The sequence below is a fragment of the Rhineura floridana genome, chromosome 3, assembly GCF_030035675.1.
Source record: "Rhineura floridana isolate rRhiFlo1 chromosome 3, rRhiFlo1.hap2, whole genome shotgun sequence".
Taxonomy (NCBI): domain Eukaryota; kingdom Metazoa; phylum Chordata; class Lepidosauria; order Squamata; family Rhineuridae; genus Rhineura; species Rhineura floridana.
Window position 1 is genome coordinate 204,120,834 of NC_084482.1, and position 12,458 is coordinate 204,133,291.

A 12,458-nucleotide genomic window follows, 5' to 3' on the forward strand; every position below is an offset into this window, starting at 1 on the left:
ATCACCAACACAAGCCTTTAGGCAGTTTGCAACATTCAAAATAGGACGTATAATGAAAAACCCATATATCGTATACATGCGCTGTTGTTTTAGTATGGATGTTTAGTGTTGGAGAATTTTGTATTTCTCCTGTGGGTCCTTTTGCTGGGGGTCCTTGAATAAAAATTTTGAAGACACAGGCTTGCAGCAAAAAGGTAGGCCTTTATTGGATGACAAATGTACACTTGGTCAGCCCCCCTCCTAGTGAGTGGAGAACTGCAACTTGGCACTGTTTGCCTGGGGTTTTTATACATTTCAGAGTTTAGCATCTACCAATCAGGATTTAACACATCAGAATGACATAGACATGATAGTATTACACAGGCATTTTGCATAGGTACTTTGTACTTTTAACACATCAGAATTACATAGACGACAGTATTACACAGGCATTTTGCATAGGTACTTTGTACTTTAACACATCAGAATTACATAGACATGACAGTATTACACAGGCATTTTGCATAGGCATTGCATAGGTACTGTACTTCTCTGCATCGTGTTCTAGTGAATTTGGTGTTCTAATGAATTTGGCAATGTTGAGTACTTCACATGAAAGTACATTTTCACAGTGAGCTATGCACTCCAGCTAATGAGCTAAGCATTTTAGCTATTCTGCAATTCTTTCTACGTCTCAGAGGTGCTGAGATATTCAGCACAGTGTTATCAATTGTTTTGAGTACAAGTAGTTCCAAACGACCAGCATAGTCAGGGAGACAGCTCCAAAGAGAAAAAGATCTGCCTTCCTACTAAACTATTAAAATGTTATGAACCTTTATAGCTTCATAAAATAATGTTTTTGCTTATTGATTATGTATATTGAGTTCCCCATTAGCCATACATGTATGTATATATAAAATTCCCCATCTTCTGTTCTATGAATTTTTACATTTTATTTGGTTTGGTTTTTAAATATATATATATTTTAATTTGCAAATTTAACAAAGTGGGGGAGAAAAGGACTCTGATCTAATCAATCGTTGCTGTAACATTTTAATATCTTTATCCTTTTTTAAAGTGATTTTTAAATGATCTAATAGTCATCTTTAACTATTTTTTTGCTTTATTATCATTGTGATTTTAATATTATTATTATTAACATTTTTATGTCACCTAGAGCACTCTTGTTATTGTGCGGGTGATAAATCACATTATTAAATAAGCAAACCGATGCATATGGGAGGGTTAAATTGAGTCTCTAGGTTCAGAAGTTGTCTACCTTTCTATACCAGTTTCCATTGCCCTCGTGTCCTGCTTGCGGGGCTTCCCAGACACATCTGGTTAGCCAGTAGGGGAGACAGGATGCTGTTCTATCTGAGTCTTTGGCCTGATCCAGCAGGGCTTGTCTTATGTTCTTAACTATGTTGGCTGAATGGAACCTCCATAATCAGAGGCAGTATATCACTCACTGGGGGACAAACAGCAGAGCAGTCCCAGGCTATGGTCTCAAGCTAAGCAAAATGCCCTACCAAAGAGGAGAGGGTTCTGCAAAACAAACACAAAAAAGGAGTCACTACCCGCTATGATGGGGAACTCTAATGCAATGTAAGCAAGTATACAAATAGCCAAAATGCCATGGAAATCACTGCAAACAGTTAATAATATTACAGTTTCCAAAGTGTAACACTGTAATCCCAGTAATACAATGCAAACATATATTACAAATGACCTAAAGAGACTGGATCAAGGATTACCTCACACAAGAAGAAGGTTTTTGAAGGTTGGTTTCTCCCAGGAATATCTTGCATTTTTTTCAGTGGAGCACATGGATTATTCTTGCAGGAGAATCCAGGGCACATTGTACTGGTATTTGTGTATTGTATCACGTTTAGGCTATTTGTAATATATGTTTGCATTGTGTTATTGGGATTACAGTGTTACGCTTCATTGTCTTTGGAATCTGTAATATTATTTACTGTTTGCAGCGATTTCCATGGCATTTTGGCTATTTGTATACTAGTTGACATTGCATTACAGAGGTATGCCTCAATGCCTGTGGTTTCCCCTTTTTTGCTTTCCATCACACTGGGTAGTGACTCCTTTTTTGCACTCAAGCTAAGCAGACTGTGGTCACATCCACACCATACATTTAAAGCACACAGCTCCCTTCAAAGAATCCTGGGAATTGTAGTTTGTTAAGGGTGCTGGGAATTGTAGCTTTGTTAGAGGTAAACAACAGTTCCCAGGATTCTTTAGGGGAAGAACCATGGGCTTTAAATGTATGGTGTGGCTATGGCCTCACAAGAACTGCAGGTTTTGGAGACTTTTCGGGCAAGCCTCATCCTCCATTCCCTGGGTGAGCCTGTCCTCCCTCCTCAGTGCAGCAGCTCTACTAGGGGGCTCTTGTCAGAGGGCCCCTTACTGGGATCTGGGCCCTTGGTGGATGCCTGACAACGCTGACCCTCAACACCTGCCTTGAAAGTGAAACAAGCTGATTTTTCTGCCTTCCAGATTGAATGGCATAGCACTACTGTCCTTGAAGGAAATCAACACATAACAGACACAACTCTTAAGCACTCCTGAGTTAGGGGAGTTTCCACCATCTCTCTCTCTCCAAAACAGAAGGGCTCTTCTGGCTTTTAAGAGCACAATGCCAGGGAGAAATCCAGCAGGCAAAGCTATTCCCTGACATGGAAATTCAGTGATGTGCCTGGCTGCACCTGTTAAATGTCTACCTGTCAAGCTTTTGCTTAAAGGCCCAGGGTTGTTGTTGTTTTAAAAGGGTGGCAACCAGGAGTATCTGGCCTTAAGACAGTGATGGCAGTTTGCCTCCAGAGAAGCAGAGAGTGAGAGAGAGAGAGAGAGGTGTCTGCTGCTATAAGGGTTAAAAAAATGAAAGAACAAATCAGACCGCTCTTTGGTTCCTAGAGAGGCCAGGAAAGGTAGGAAGCTGCAAGGGGGAAGAGCTTCCCTCTTCCCTTCAGTGCCCTGATGAGGAATCCGTTTCTGTGTCTTGCTAGGTGTAAGAGGACCATCAAAGCATTGGCAGGACGTTTCCAAGGTGCAAAGAGTGGGTGAGCTGGAGGAGAAAGAAAGGGGTGACATTTTGGGAAAAGGAGAGTTCACTGGGGTTGGAGCGGAAAGAAACTGTGCCAGGAAGGGGATTACGTTTTGCACCTTGGGAGCAGAGAGGATCATCTTCCTAAATCCCAGATAAACCCTGTCCCCCCCCTTGTCCCAGAGAGACAATTATTTTCACTGATGCGTTGCTGCTGTACTCTTTGGGGCTGTTTTTGTTGAGCTACCTGTTTTTATTACTGTCACTGGATGCCAAGGGGGTGATGGAGTTCCTATTATGCAAGAGAAATCAGTACGGTATTTTATTTTTATCATTATTATTTACATCATGCCTATCAGTGTATACCAACCTTTGCCAACCTGGTGTCCTTCAGCTGTTTTGGACTACAACTCTGGGGCTGATGGGAGTTGTAGTCCGAAACATCTGGAGGGGACTAGGTAGCCAAAGGTTGGTGTATATACATCTGAGGATAGAGGAAAACTTTGAATTGGTCATTCGCACTTTCGGACCCAATACATGAACCAAAACACAGCGATCCTTTGAAATTTGCACATGCCCAACTTTTGCTGTGCAGCTCTTCAGCAAAAAAAAAGTGTGTATGACAATGCATAAGAGGAAAATGATTATGTAAAACTGCATATATTAATGAAAAGAACATTTAACAAAATGCATTCTGTTAGGCAATATTGCTTGCACAAATGCGCATGTTAGTCAACGTTGCATAGAAAGATGTGTATGTTAGGGAAAATGTGTGCAATTTTCATGAGGACTTTAAAAAATAGAATTGCAAACTGATGTGTAAATGTGGGGAACTGAAGGTAAGGTTGAAAAATGTGAAACTGAGCGAATCCAAAACTGACTGATTCTCTGCCTCTACGTCTAGATCCATATCTGTGTTAGCTATTTATGGCTCCCAAAAAGGAAGAGACCACTTTTGTAAAACTGCCTGGCATGATCAGAGATTTCTACCATCACAAGCAGCCAAGTGTCTGTTTTACAACATTGGTGTTGCAGTCATTTTGGTGATACCACCAAAAACATCGCCTCCCCAAGCAAGCAATCCTTGGCCCAGAGTAGGGATGGGTGAATATCTCAATTTCGGTTTCTTATTTTTCCAATCTGAACTTCAGGTCTCCACATTTTCACATCAATTTGAGATGATAGATAGATTTCTCATGAAAATGCAGCATTTTAATGTGAATTTCTCAGAATATACACATTTTTGTATGCCATATCATCTTACACACACAATTTCCTCTAATAACACAATAAATTTTTCTATGTTATTTCTATTCAATACTGGTTAGGCCTCATCTTGAGTACTGCATCCAGTTACTACACTGTAAGAAGGATGCAGACAAACTGGGACAGGTTCAGAGGAGGGCAACAACAATGATCAGAGGACTGGAAACAAAGAGACTGAAAGAACTGGGCATGTTTGAGCCTTGAGAAGAGAAGACTGAGGGGAGATAGGATAGCACTCTTCAAATACTTGAAAGGTTGTCACACAGAGGAGGGCCAGGATTTCTTCTCAATCGTCCCAGAGTGCAGGACATGGAATAATAGGCTCAAGTTATAGGAAGCCAGATTTTGACTGAACATCAGGAAAAACTTCCTGTTAGAGCTATACAGTGGAACCAATGACCTAGGGAGGTGGTGGGCTCTCCAACACTGGAGGCATTCAAGAGGCAGCTGGACAGCCACCGGTTGGGGATGCTTTAATCTGGATTCCTGCATTGCGCAGGGGGTTGGACTTGGTGGTCTTATAGGCCCCTTCCAACTCTGTTATTCTGTGGTTCTATGATTCTGTGAGTGGACAGAGATGGGCCTTTGGGTCTGATCCAGCAGAACTTTTGATAAGGTCTTTCGCAGGGTTAAGGTGACAGATTTCTGATTTGCTAGAACCACCTGGATGTTTCTATGATTTTCACTCATATGTGCATTTATATGCAGACGTAACCCTAGTATACGCATTTCTGTACACATAGCTGGAGCACCGTGTTGCAAAATTTGGAGAAGTGCCAATTTCTCAGGATAGCTACTTTTCCGTTTGCATATTCTTTCAGAGAGGGAGAACTGGGTAAGTTCCCCTTCAAGTCCAAACTGAATCAAATTTCTGACCCATCCTTAGCCCAGCTCTAATACTGGCAACGGCTCACACATGCAAGCCGCGTTTGGAAACGTCAGAGAGGAGTCGTAATAGGGAACGAGATGTCGGATTATTATTATGTATAGGCAAGGGTAAAGAGGGGCGTCTTCAGCATACCACAAAAACTGTAATGAAGGTGCCAGCCGCACCTCTGAGAGGAGGTAATTCCACAGGTTAGCGGCTGCCACAGAGAAAGCCATATCCCGGGCCGCTATCCCCTAAATTTTTGAGGATGGTAAAACTACCAAGAGGGTCCCCTCTGTTGATCTTAACAGTCGAGAGGATCTGTAGGGAAGGAGGCGGCCTTTTGGATCATGACTCTCTGAAAGTAGGCATTGGGCTGCAACCTTAGCATGAAGCAGTTTCCTTTGGCATGCAGAAGGTCCCAGGCTCAGTCCTCAGTGTCTTCAGGTGGAACTGGGATAAGACTCCCTGCCTGAAACTAGTGGCCTGCGGATGATAGAGTGAGTTTGAAGAGGAAATATATATATCTTGCCATTTCTTTCTTTCAGGGAGATGCCCTGGTTGCCAGTTGAGAATGCCCCCAACTCCTCGTTAGGTACCAGTTCAACAAAAAGAGGCTCAGAGTCCCCTGTTTGGTTACCGAGCCTAACAAATAAACAAAGGAAAAAAGAAAAGAAAAAAACAAGGCCCAATGCTCCCCTCAGGTGTATGCTAAGGCCTGTGAGTTTGAGGGCCACGGCTGGGGGAAGGCCAAGTCAAAACGGCCACCGAGGAAGGAGGCTCATCGTGACCCCTTTGTCTGCCATTCCAGGTTGCACTTGAACAGCAGGGGGGGGGATAAAAATGGAGGCCAAGGATCCAAATGACGCCAATGCTCATAACATCCAGGTGGTGTGTGTTGGCGAGCCGCTGGGATGGCACGTCAAGCAGGAACCGGAAGAGCTGTGGTGGGAAGCCCGAGAGAAGCAGGTGTTCTTAAAGGCCGCCTCATCCCCTCCCTCAGGATGGGGAAACCTGCTGTTGCAAGAGGCTGTGCCGTGGGATGATGCCAAAGTCTTCTCAGCCTCCTTTGAGGGAGCGTCCACGCCTTTCAAATGGCTGGCCAGAGAGTGGGGGACTCAGCAGGAGACGTCTGTCATCAGAGGGGAAGGGCAACAAGCTGCTGGTAGGCCAAACAGTACTGCAACAAGGAGGGATGGCGGGAAAGAGAAGAACAGCCTTCTTCCAAGAGGGGTGGTCGAAGCAGAGGCCCAGCGCCAGCAGTTCCGCTGTTTCTGCTACCAAGAGGCCAAGGGGTTGCATGAGGCCTACAGCCAACTCCGGGACCTCTGCCATCGGTGGCTGAAGCCAGAGAGGCACAGCAAGGAGCAGATTTTGGAGCTGGTGATCCTGGAGCAGTTCCTGACTGTCCTGCCCTCGGAGATGCAGAATTGGGTCAGGAAACGAGAGCCTGAGACCTGCGCCCACGTGATTGCCCTGGCTGAAGATTTCCTGCTGAGACAACGAGAGGCAGAACGATGGGGGCAGGAGGTGACTGGGTTTCCGCCTGGCATTTAGAGGGCTCAGGGGGGAATTGCCAAGGGTGTAGGGTGGTGGGTGTCTGGATCTGCTGATAAACCAGAGTTTGATCTATGTAACTTGACTGGGCGGGCGGCGACTGGAGTCACACGGAAGTGTAGCATAGTGTGTCCACCAGTGTGGTGTCGTGATTGGAGTTGGACTGAGGAGGCCAGGCTCTATTGTCTATTGCAGCCTTTCCCAACCAGTGTGCTTCCAGATGTTGTTGGACCACAACTCCCATGACCCTCAGCTAGCATTGCCAATGGTCAGGAAAGATGGGAATTGTGGTCCAACAACATCTGGAGGCACACTGGTTGGGAAAGGCTGGTCTATTGCGTTCCTTGATCCAGACCAGATTCTGGAATGCTCTGGGCTCAGTGTAGACTAGGGATAAAAATGTCTGTGCTTTTCTCATTTTTGCAATCTGAAATTCAGTTCTGCAGCAATTTGCGAATGTTTGAATTTCACCAATTATAATGCATCTTCGTATGTTGTTTTCACTAACATATTCATTTTATGCACATTTCCTCATAATTTTTGTAAACGTTGGTTGGAGAACTACATCACAGTATTTTGAAGAATGGCCATGTGTCAGTTCTTACAATGTTTCAAAAAGTTTGAATTTGATCAGTTTGCCCCTAAGTGAAAACTAGATTGAATTTCTCCCCCATCCCTAGCATAGACAAGTCCTCCCCAGAGCTTAGAGAACATTCTGGAACAGCACTAGTGTATGTTACTCTGAGCAACAGAAATATCCTAAAATAAACCTCTCCATCTAACAAGCATAACCTCAGTCCAGGTTCTATACGCTACACTTTTAAAGAACATTTATAGAATTTTAACAGTCATGGCTTTCCCTAAAGGATTCTGGGAACTGTCGTTTACCCCTCACAAAGCTACATTTCCCAGCACCCTTAACATACAACAGTTCCCAGGATTCTTTGGGGGAAGCCATGTGCTTTAAATGTGTGGTGTGGATTTGACCTTAGACTGGGGAGATTAGCGATGTGCTAGAATTCCACCCAATTCAGATTTGGTACCAAATTTTCAATTAATTCACTTATTCTCTATTGTTGCCGCTTGAATTTCTATGTAGTGATTTTCTGCAGCTATGTTTGAACATGGATTTTTTTTAAAAAAAATCCACCTCTAAAATTAAGAACGAGAATTTTATCAATATTTACTTTAAAATTGATGTTTCCTTTAAAAAATGTTGATATTAATATCAATATTTTTTGTGAGAGGGGAAAAACGGATTAGTAAAAGCCGTGGCTAGGACACAAAGACCAAACTTGAATTGGTACCAGCCTGTTAGGTCAACGGAATGCTTTCGAACTATAATCAGCCACTGGATCCCACCCCTAGGGGAGGTGTGGGTTCAGATCTTCACTCTCCTAACAGTGAAAACTATTAACATATGAATCCTAGGCATGTCTACTCAGAAATACGGTGCCTTGCAAAAGCAGTCAGACCCCTGACCATGCTCTCATATTACTGAATTACAAATGGTACATTGTAATTTTGTTCTGTAGGATATTTTATTTTGAAACACTGAAACTCAAAATCAATTATTGTAAGGTGACATTGATTTTATGTTGGGAAATGTTTGTAAGAAACATAAAAAGCTGAAACATGTTGCTTGCATAAGTATTCGACCCCCACACGTTAATATTTGGTACAGTCACTTTTCGCTGCAATAACAGCTTTAAGTCTTTCGGGGTAGGTATGTACCAGCTTTGCACATGGTGTCAGAGGGATTTTGGCCCATTCTTCTTGGCAGATTCGCTCCAGGTCATTCAGGTTGGTTGGACGTCGCTTGTGGGCCACAGTTTTCAAAGAGAGCTACAGTTTCTCAATGGGATTGAGATCGGGACTTTGACTGGGCCAATGGAGGACATTCACTTTTTTGTTCTTGAGCCACTCCAGTGTTGCTTTGGCCTTGTGCCTAGGTGGTCCCTATGGTATCCTGGACCCAAGTTGTTCAGGTCTTAGTATATTAATACAAGAACCTGCGTTAATATAGCATGTACATAAGCCTTTTAAGTAGACACCTTTGTCCCAGTCTGCACTTTTATTGGAATTGTTTTTAAGATGTTTTGTTTTTAAGAAGTTTTTTATTGTTTTATCACTTGCTGTTTGTCGCCCTCAACTCCTGTTGGGAGGAAGGGCAGCATATACATTTAATAAATAAAACAAAGTCTATGTACTTCCTAAGGATAGCCACCTTTAAAAAAAGTCAATTGCAACTTTGATTTTAAGTTTGACTGGTGTTGTGTCCAGTTGCCCAGTATGATTTGCCTTGCATTCATTCATTCATTATGTTGCTATTTAATTTTGTGAAACAATGCATTTCTGAAATGGGCGTGGGTGGGAAATCCTCCCTGTCCCCCAGTCTCCGATGCATTCCTGCCCCGGCTCAGCTCTGATCGGAAAACTTTTACATTTTTAGCAGGAGCCAGGGCCTTTTGTGGAAGTGACGGTGAATTATCCTGAGGGGGAGCAGGCTCCATCGGATGCTTGGCAGAGGCCACTCTTCAAGGAGATCAAGCAGGAGGGCGATAGAGATGCAGGATCATTCGGTACGGAACTATTCTCGAGACCCGTAATAGTCAATGGGAGGGAGTGTTTAAACAGTGGCAGCCGGTGGCGCCCATGTCAGTGGAGCAGTGAATCCGCTCCGGGTTTTAGTCTGAACTGTGAAGGAGCTGTCCAAGATGCACCTTGGACAACTCCTTCAAAGTTCAGACTAAAACCCGGAGCGGATTCACTGCCACACCAGAATCGGAGCCACCGGCCTTGACTGTGGAAGGAGGGAGGGATGGTGCAGAAAGAACCAATAAGAAAACCTGAAGGATTAATGATGTAAGCCAGTGGCTCCCAACCTTTCTTTCCCCACAGGCCACTTGAAAATTGCTGATGGGCTTGGCAGACCATGCCTGTTGCAGCCATTGCAATGCGCTGTGCTAGACGCTGTATGATTTTTAATTGTTTCTTTCGTTTCCCTTCTTTCTTATGCTGTATTTCATTTTTTCCATTCTGCATTCGGCAGAATTCAAACTGTAATACAATACCATATAAGAAATGAAAGAAGCAATAAAAACACAATTAAAAACCAACGTGAATATTTCATATGCGGCGGGCCAACCCAGTGCAGCTCACGGGCCACCGTTTGGGAACTCCTTGTGTGAGGAAAAGCAAGATCACGTCCACAGGGTACGCAAGGGTGCTGGGAACTGTCGCTCTGCGAGGCGGTCTCTTAACACCTCTCAGCACCCTTAACAAACGAGGATTTTTGTGGCGGGGGAAGCCATGCCTGTTTAAACTGCAACAGAAATGCTTTAAACTTGTGGTGTGGATGTGACCAAAGTGAGATGAGGAGGGAACTGAAAAAAGAAAAAAGCAGGTGAAAGTGACGTTCGGTGGGAAACCACTTAGAGATTTTTTTCCTATTAAGCAGTATATAAATCTTGTTAAATAATAATACTAATAATCGGGGAGGGGAACCTTTTTCAGCCCTGGGGGGTGCATTCCCTTCTGAGCAGCCTTCCTGCGACTGCATGCCAGTGGTGGGCGGGGCTAGAGGAGAAAGTGGGCGGAGCAAGAAACGTGAGTTTTACCTTTGTACAGTAGGCTAGTTTCTACCCAGACCTACACACCCCTCTCTAATCCTTCATCCAGGGAAGCAGGAGGCATGAAGAGACTTGAAGGAAACACTTCAGCCAGGCAAAACATTCAGGGTGTGAAGCTGGGCCAATGAGGGGCCTGATAGAGAGGCCTTGAGGGCCACATTTGGTCCCTGCGCCGGAGGTTCCCCACCTCTGTGCTAAAGTGATTGGTGGCTTCACTCTGTATGCTTGTGTATACGCACACACACAGAGAAGTGAGACCTGCTACAATATGTTGCAGTGCATCCTTGCTTCCTAGCGGGAGGAATCCTGTTCAGGGTTCCTGCCTGCCAGTTTGCTTACCGGCGGGCAAACATAAGCTCTGTGCGTAGGCAGAGCCATGTTAGTTCATTCCAAAGGCCCGTCTAGTCTGGCATCCTCTTTTTGCAGTGACCAACCAGATGCCCCAATGGGAAGCCCCCACGCAGAGTGCAACAGCATTACTCTCCCACTCATGACCCCAGCAACTGGCATTCAGAGGCATGTAGGTAGTAGACAGATGTCATGACTAGCGTCTGTTGGTACAGCGATATCCTCCACGAGTTTACCTCATCCCCTTTTGAAATTATTCTCTGGTCTTTCCAGATGGTGACTTAATTTGCAAATTGGTCACTGAGATGCCTCAAAGGGGCTGTGGGACAACAGGGTTTTTTTGAAAAAAGTTACAATATTTTCCCCAGAAAGTATGCATCTGGATTAAGGGGGTGGTGGAAATACGGGCTGGCATTTTGATGCCAAGAGATGTGAGGGCCTGGACAAAAAAAGGGGGAAATGGGGAGGGAGAGGTGGGTTGTTGTGTTTCCTGAGCCTTCACAGTCCTATTGATGCTAGTGCAAAAAACTTGCATGCGGAGGAGCACCAGTCCAGCGATAAATACCCATCTGGAAGCTCCCCAACTGGGCAGCCATCACTGCGTAGTTATAACTACATGCTGTGTGAAGAGGTCTGTGTCTTTTCTTTCAGGTGACAGTACGATGTCTCAGAATGAGGAAGAGGACAGGCAGCGGGGAGGTTCAGAGCTAGCAGAACCAGGCGGGGTTTTCCCAGACAAATCCGAAGGGCACCTTGTGCTCAGGTGCGAGAGTTTTGAGGAAGGCTGTGGGTCAAAGCGGCAGCAGGAACAGCTGACTGTGATGATATGGGGGGAACCCACAGTCCACGTGGAAGCCGCCAGACCAGTTGCTAAAGCGATGCTCCGCGGGGGGCCGATCAAGTACCTATGTCCGGAGTGCGGCCAGCATTTCCAGCACAAATCGACATTAATTCGACACCAGAAGATGCACACCGGCGAGAAGCCCCACGTGTGCCTGGAGTGTGGGAAAACTTTCCGCCGGAGGGACAAACTGATCAGGCACCAGAGGATCCACACGGGGCAGAAACCCCACAAGTGCCCTGAGTGCGGGAAAAGCTTCCGCGAGAGAGGGAAGCTGATCAACCACCAGAGGATCCACACAGGCGAGAAGCCCTACACCTGCCCCGTGTGCAAGAAAACCTACCGGTGGAAAGAGGAATTTGTTAAGCACTTGAGAATCCACACGGGCGAGAGGCCTTATGAATGCCTCCACTGTGGGAAAACCTTCATCAGCAAGGCCCACCTCGTCTCCCACCACCGGATCCATACTGGGGAGAAGCCGTATGAATGTCCAGAGTGCCGGAGGCGGTTCTGCAGCAAGCAGAGCCTCACCAAGCACCAGCGTGTCCATGCAGGAGAGAAAACCTACGAGTGCCAGGACTGTGGGAAGATCTTCCACTACATTTCAAACTTCAACAAACACCAGAGAATCCACATGAGCGATGGAATCCTCTAGACAGGATACATCTTATTCTTCTTTGGCTCTGTCACACACTGGCGCTGCTGGGCCTCTCATCTGTCTTCTAACTCCCAAAGAATCCACTAGCTTTCAGACATCAGAGAATCCACTTGATTGGGGAAGTGGTAGCTCAGTGGTAGAACATTTGCTTTGCATGCAGAAGGTCTCAGGTTCAGTCCCCAGCATCTCCAGGTAGGGCTTGAGAGAGACCCCTGTCTGAACTCCTGGAGAGCTGCTGCCAGTCAGTGTAG

The 12,458-nt window shown here is 45.2% G+C and overlaps 1 protein-coding gene across 3 annotated transcripts; it reads left to right on the forward strand.

The window, feature by feature from the left end:
* Positions 1-2,947: 2,947 nt before the first annotated feature.
* Positions 2,948-12,204, forward strand: LOC133381241 (zinc finger and SCAN domain-containing protein 31-like). Of its 3 annotated transcripts, none has more exons than XM_061620074.1 (4): positions 2,948-3,053; positions 5,720-6,701; positions 9,181-9,310; positions 11,360-12,204. In XM_061620074.1, the coding sequence occupies exons 2-4, from the start codon at positions 6,015-6,017 to the stop codon at positions 12,202-12,204; spliced, it is 1,662 nt and encodes a 553-aa protein (XP_061476058.1). In that variant the 5' UTR covers positions 2,948-3,053; positions 5,720-6,014. The 3 variants fall into 3 exon arrangements, with proteins under 3 accessions (XP_061476058.1, XP_061476057.1, XP_061476059.1); XM_061620073.1 differs by having other exon boundaries at positions 2,948-3,040; XM_061620075.1 differs by having other exon boundaries at positions 2,948-3,040; positions 9,184-9,310.
* The last annotated feature ends 254 nt before the right edge of the window (positions 12,205-12,458 follow it).

Bases quoted from the DNA above. Each gene is read 5' to 3' on its own strand.
- LOC133381241 (XM_061620074.1), top strand. From the start codon at position 6,015: ATGGAGGCCAAGGATCCAAATGACGCCAATGCTCATAACATCCAGGTG. The intron at 6,702-9,180 runs GTGACTGGGTTT...TTACATTTTTAG, and splicing joins CAGAACGATGGGGGCAGGAG to CAGGAGCCAGGGCCTTTTGT. The intron at 9,311-11,359 runs GTACGGAACTAT...CTTTTCTTTCAG, and splicing joins TAGAGATGCAGGATCATTCG to GTGACAGTACGATGTCTCAG.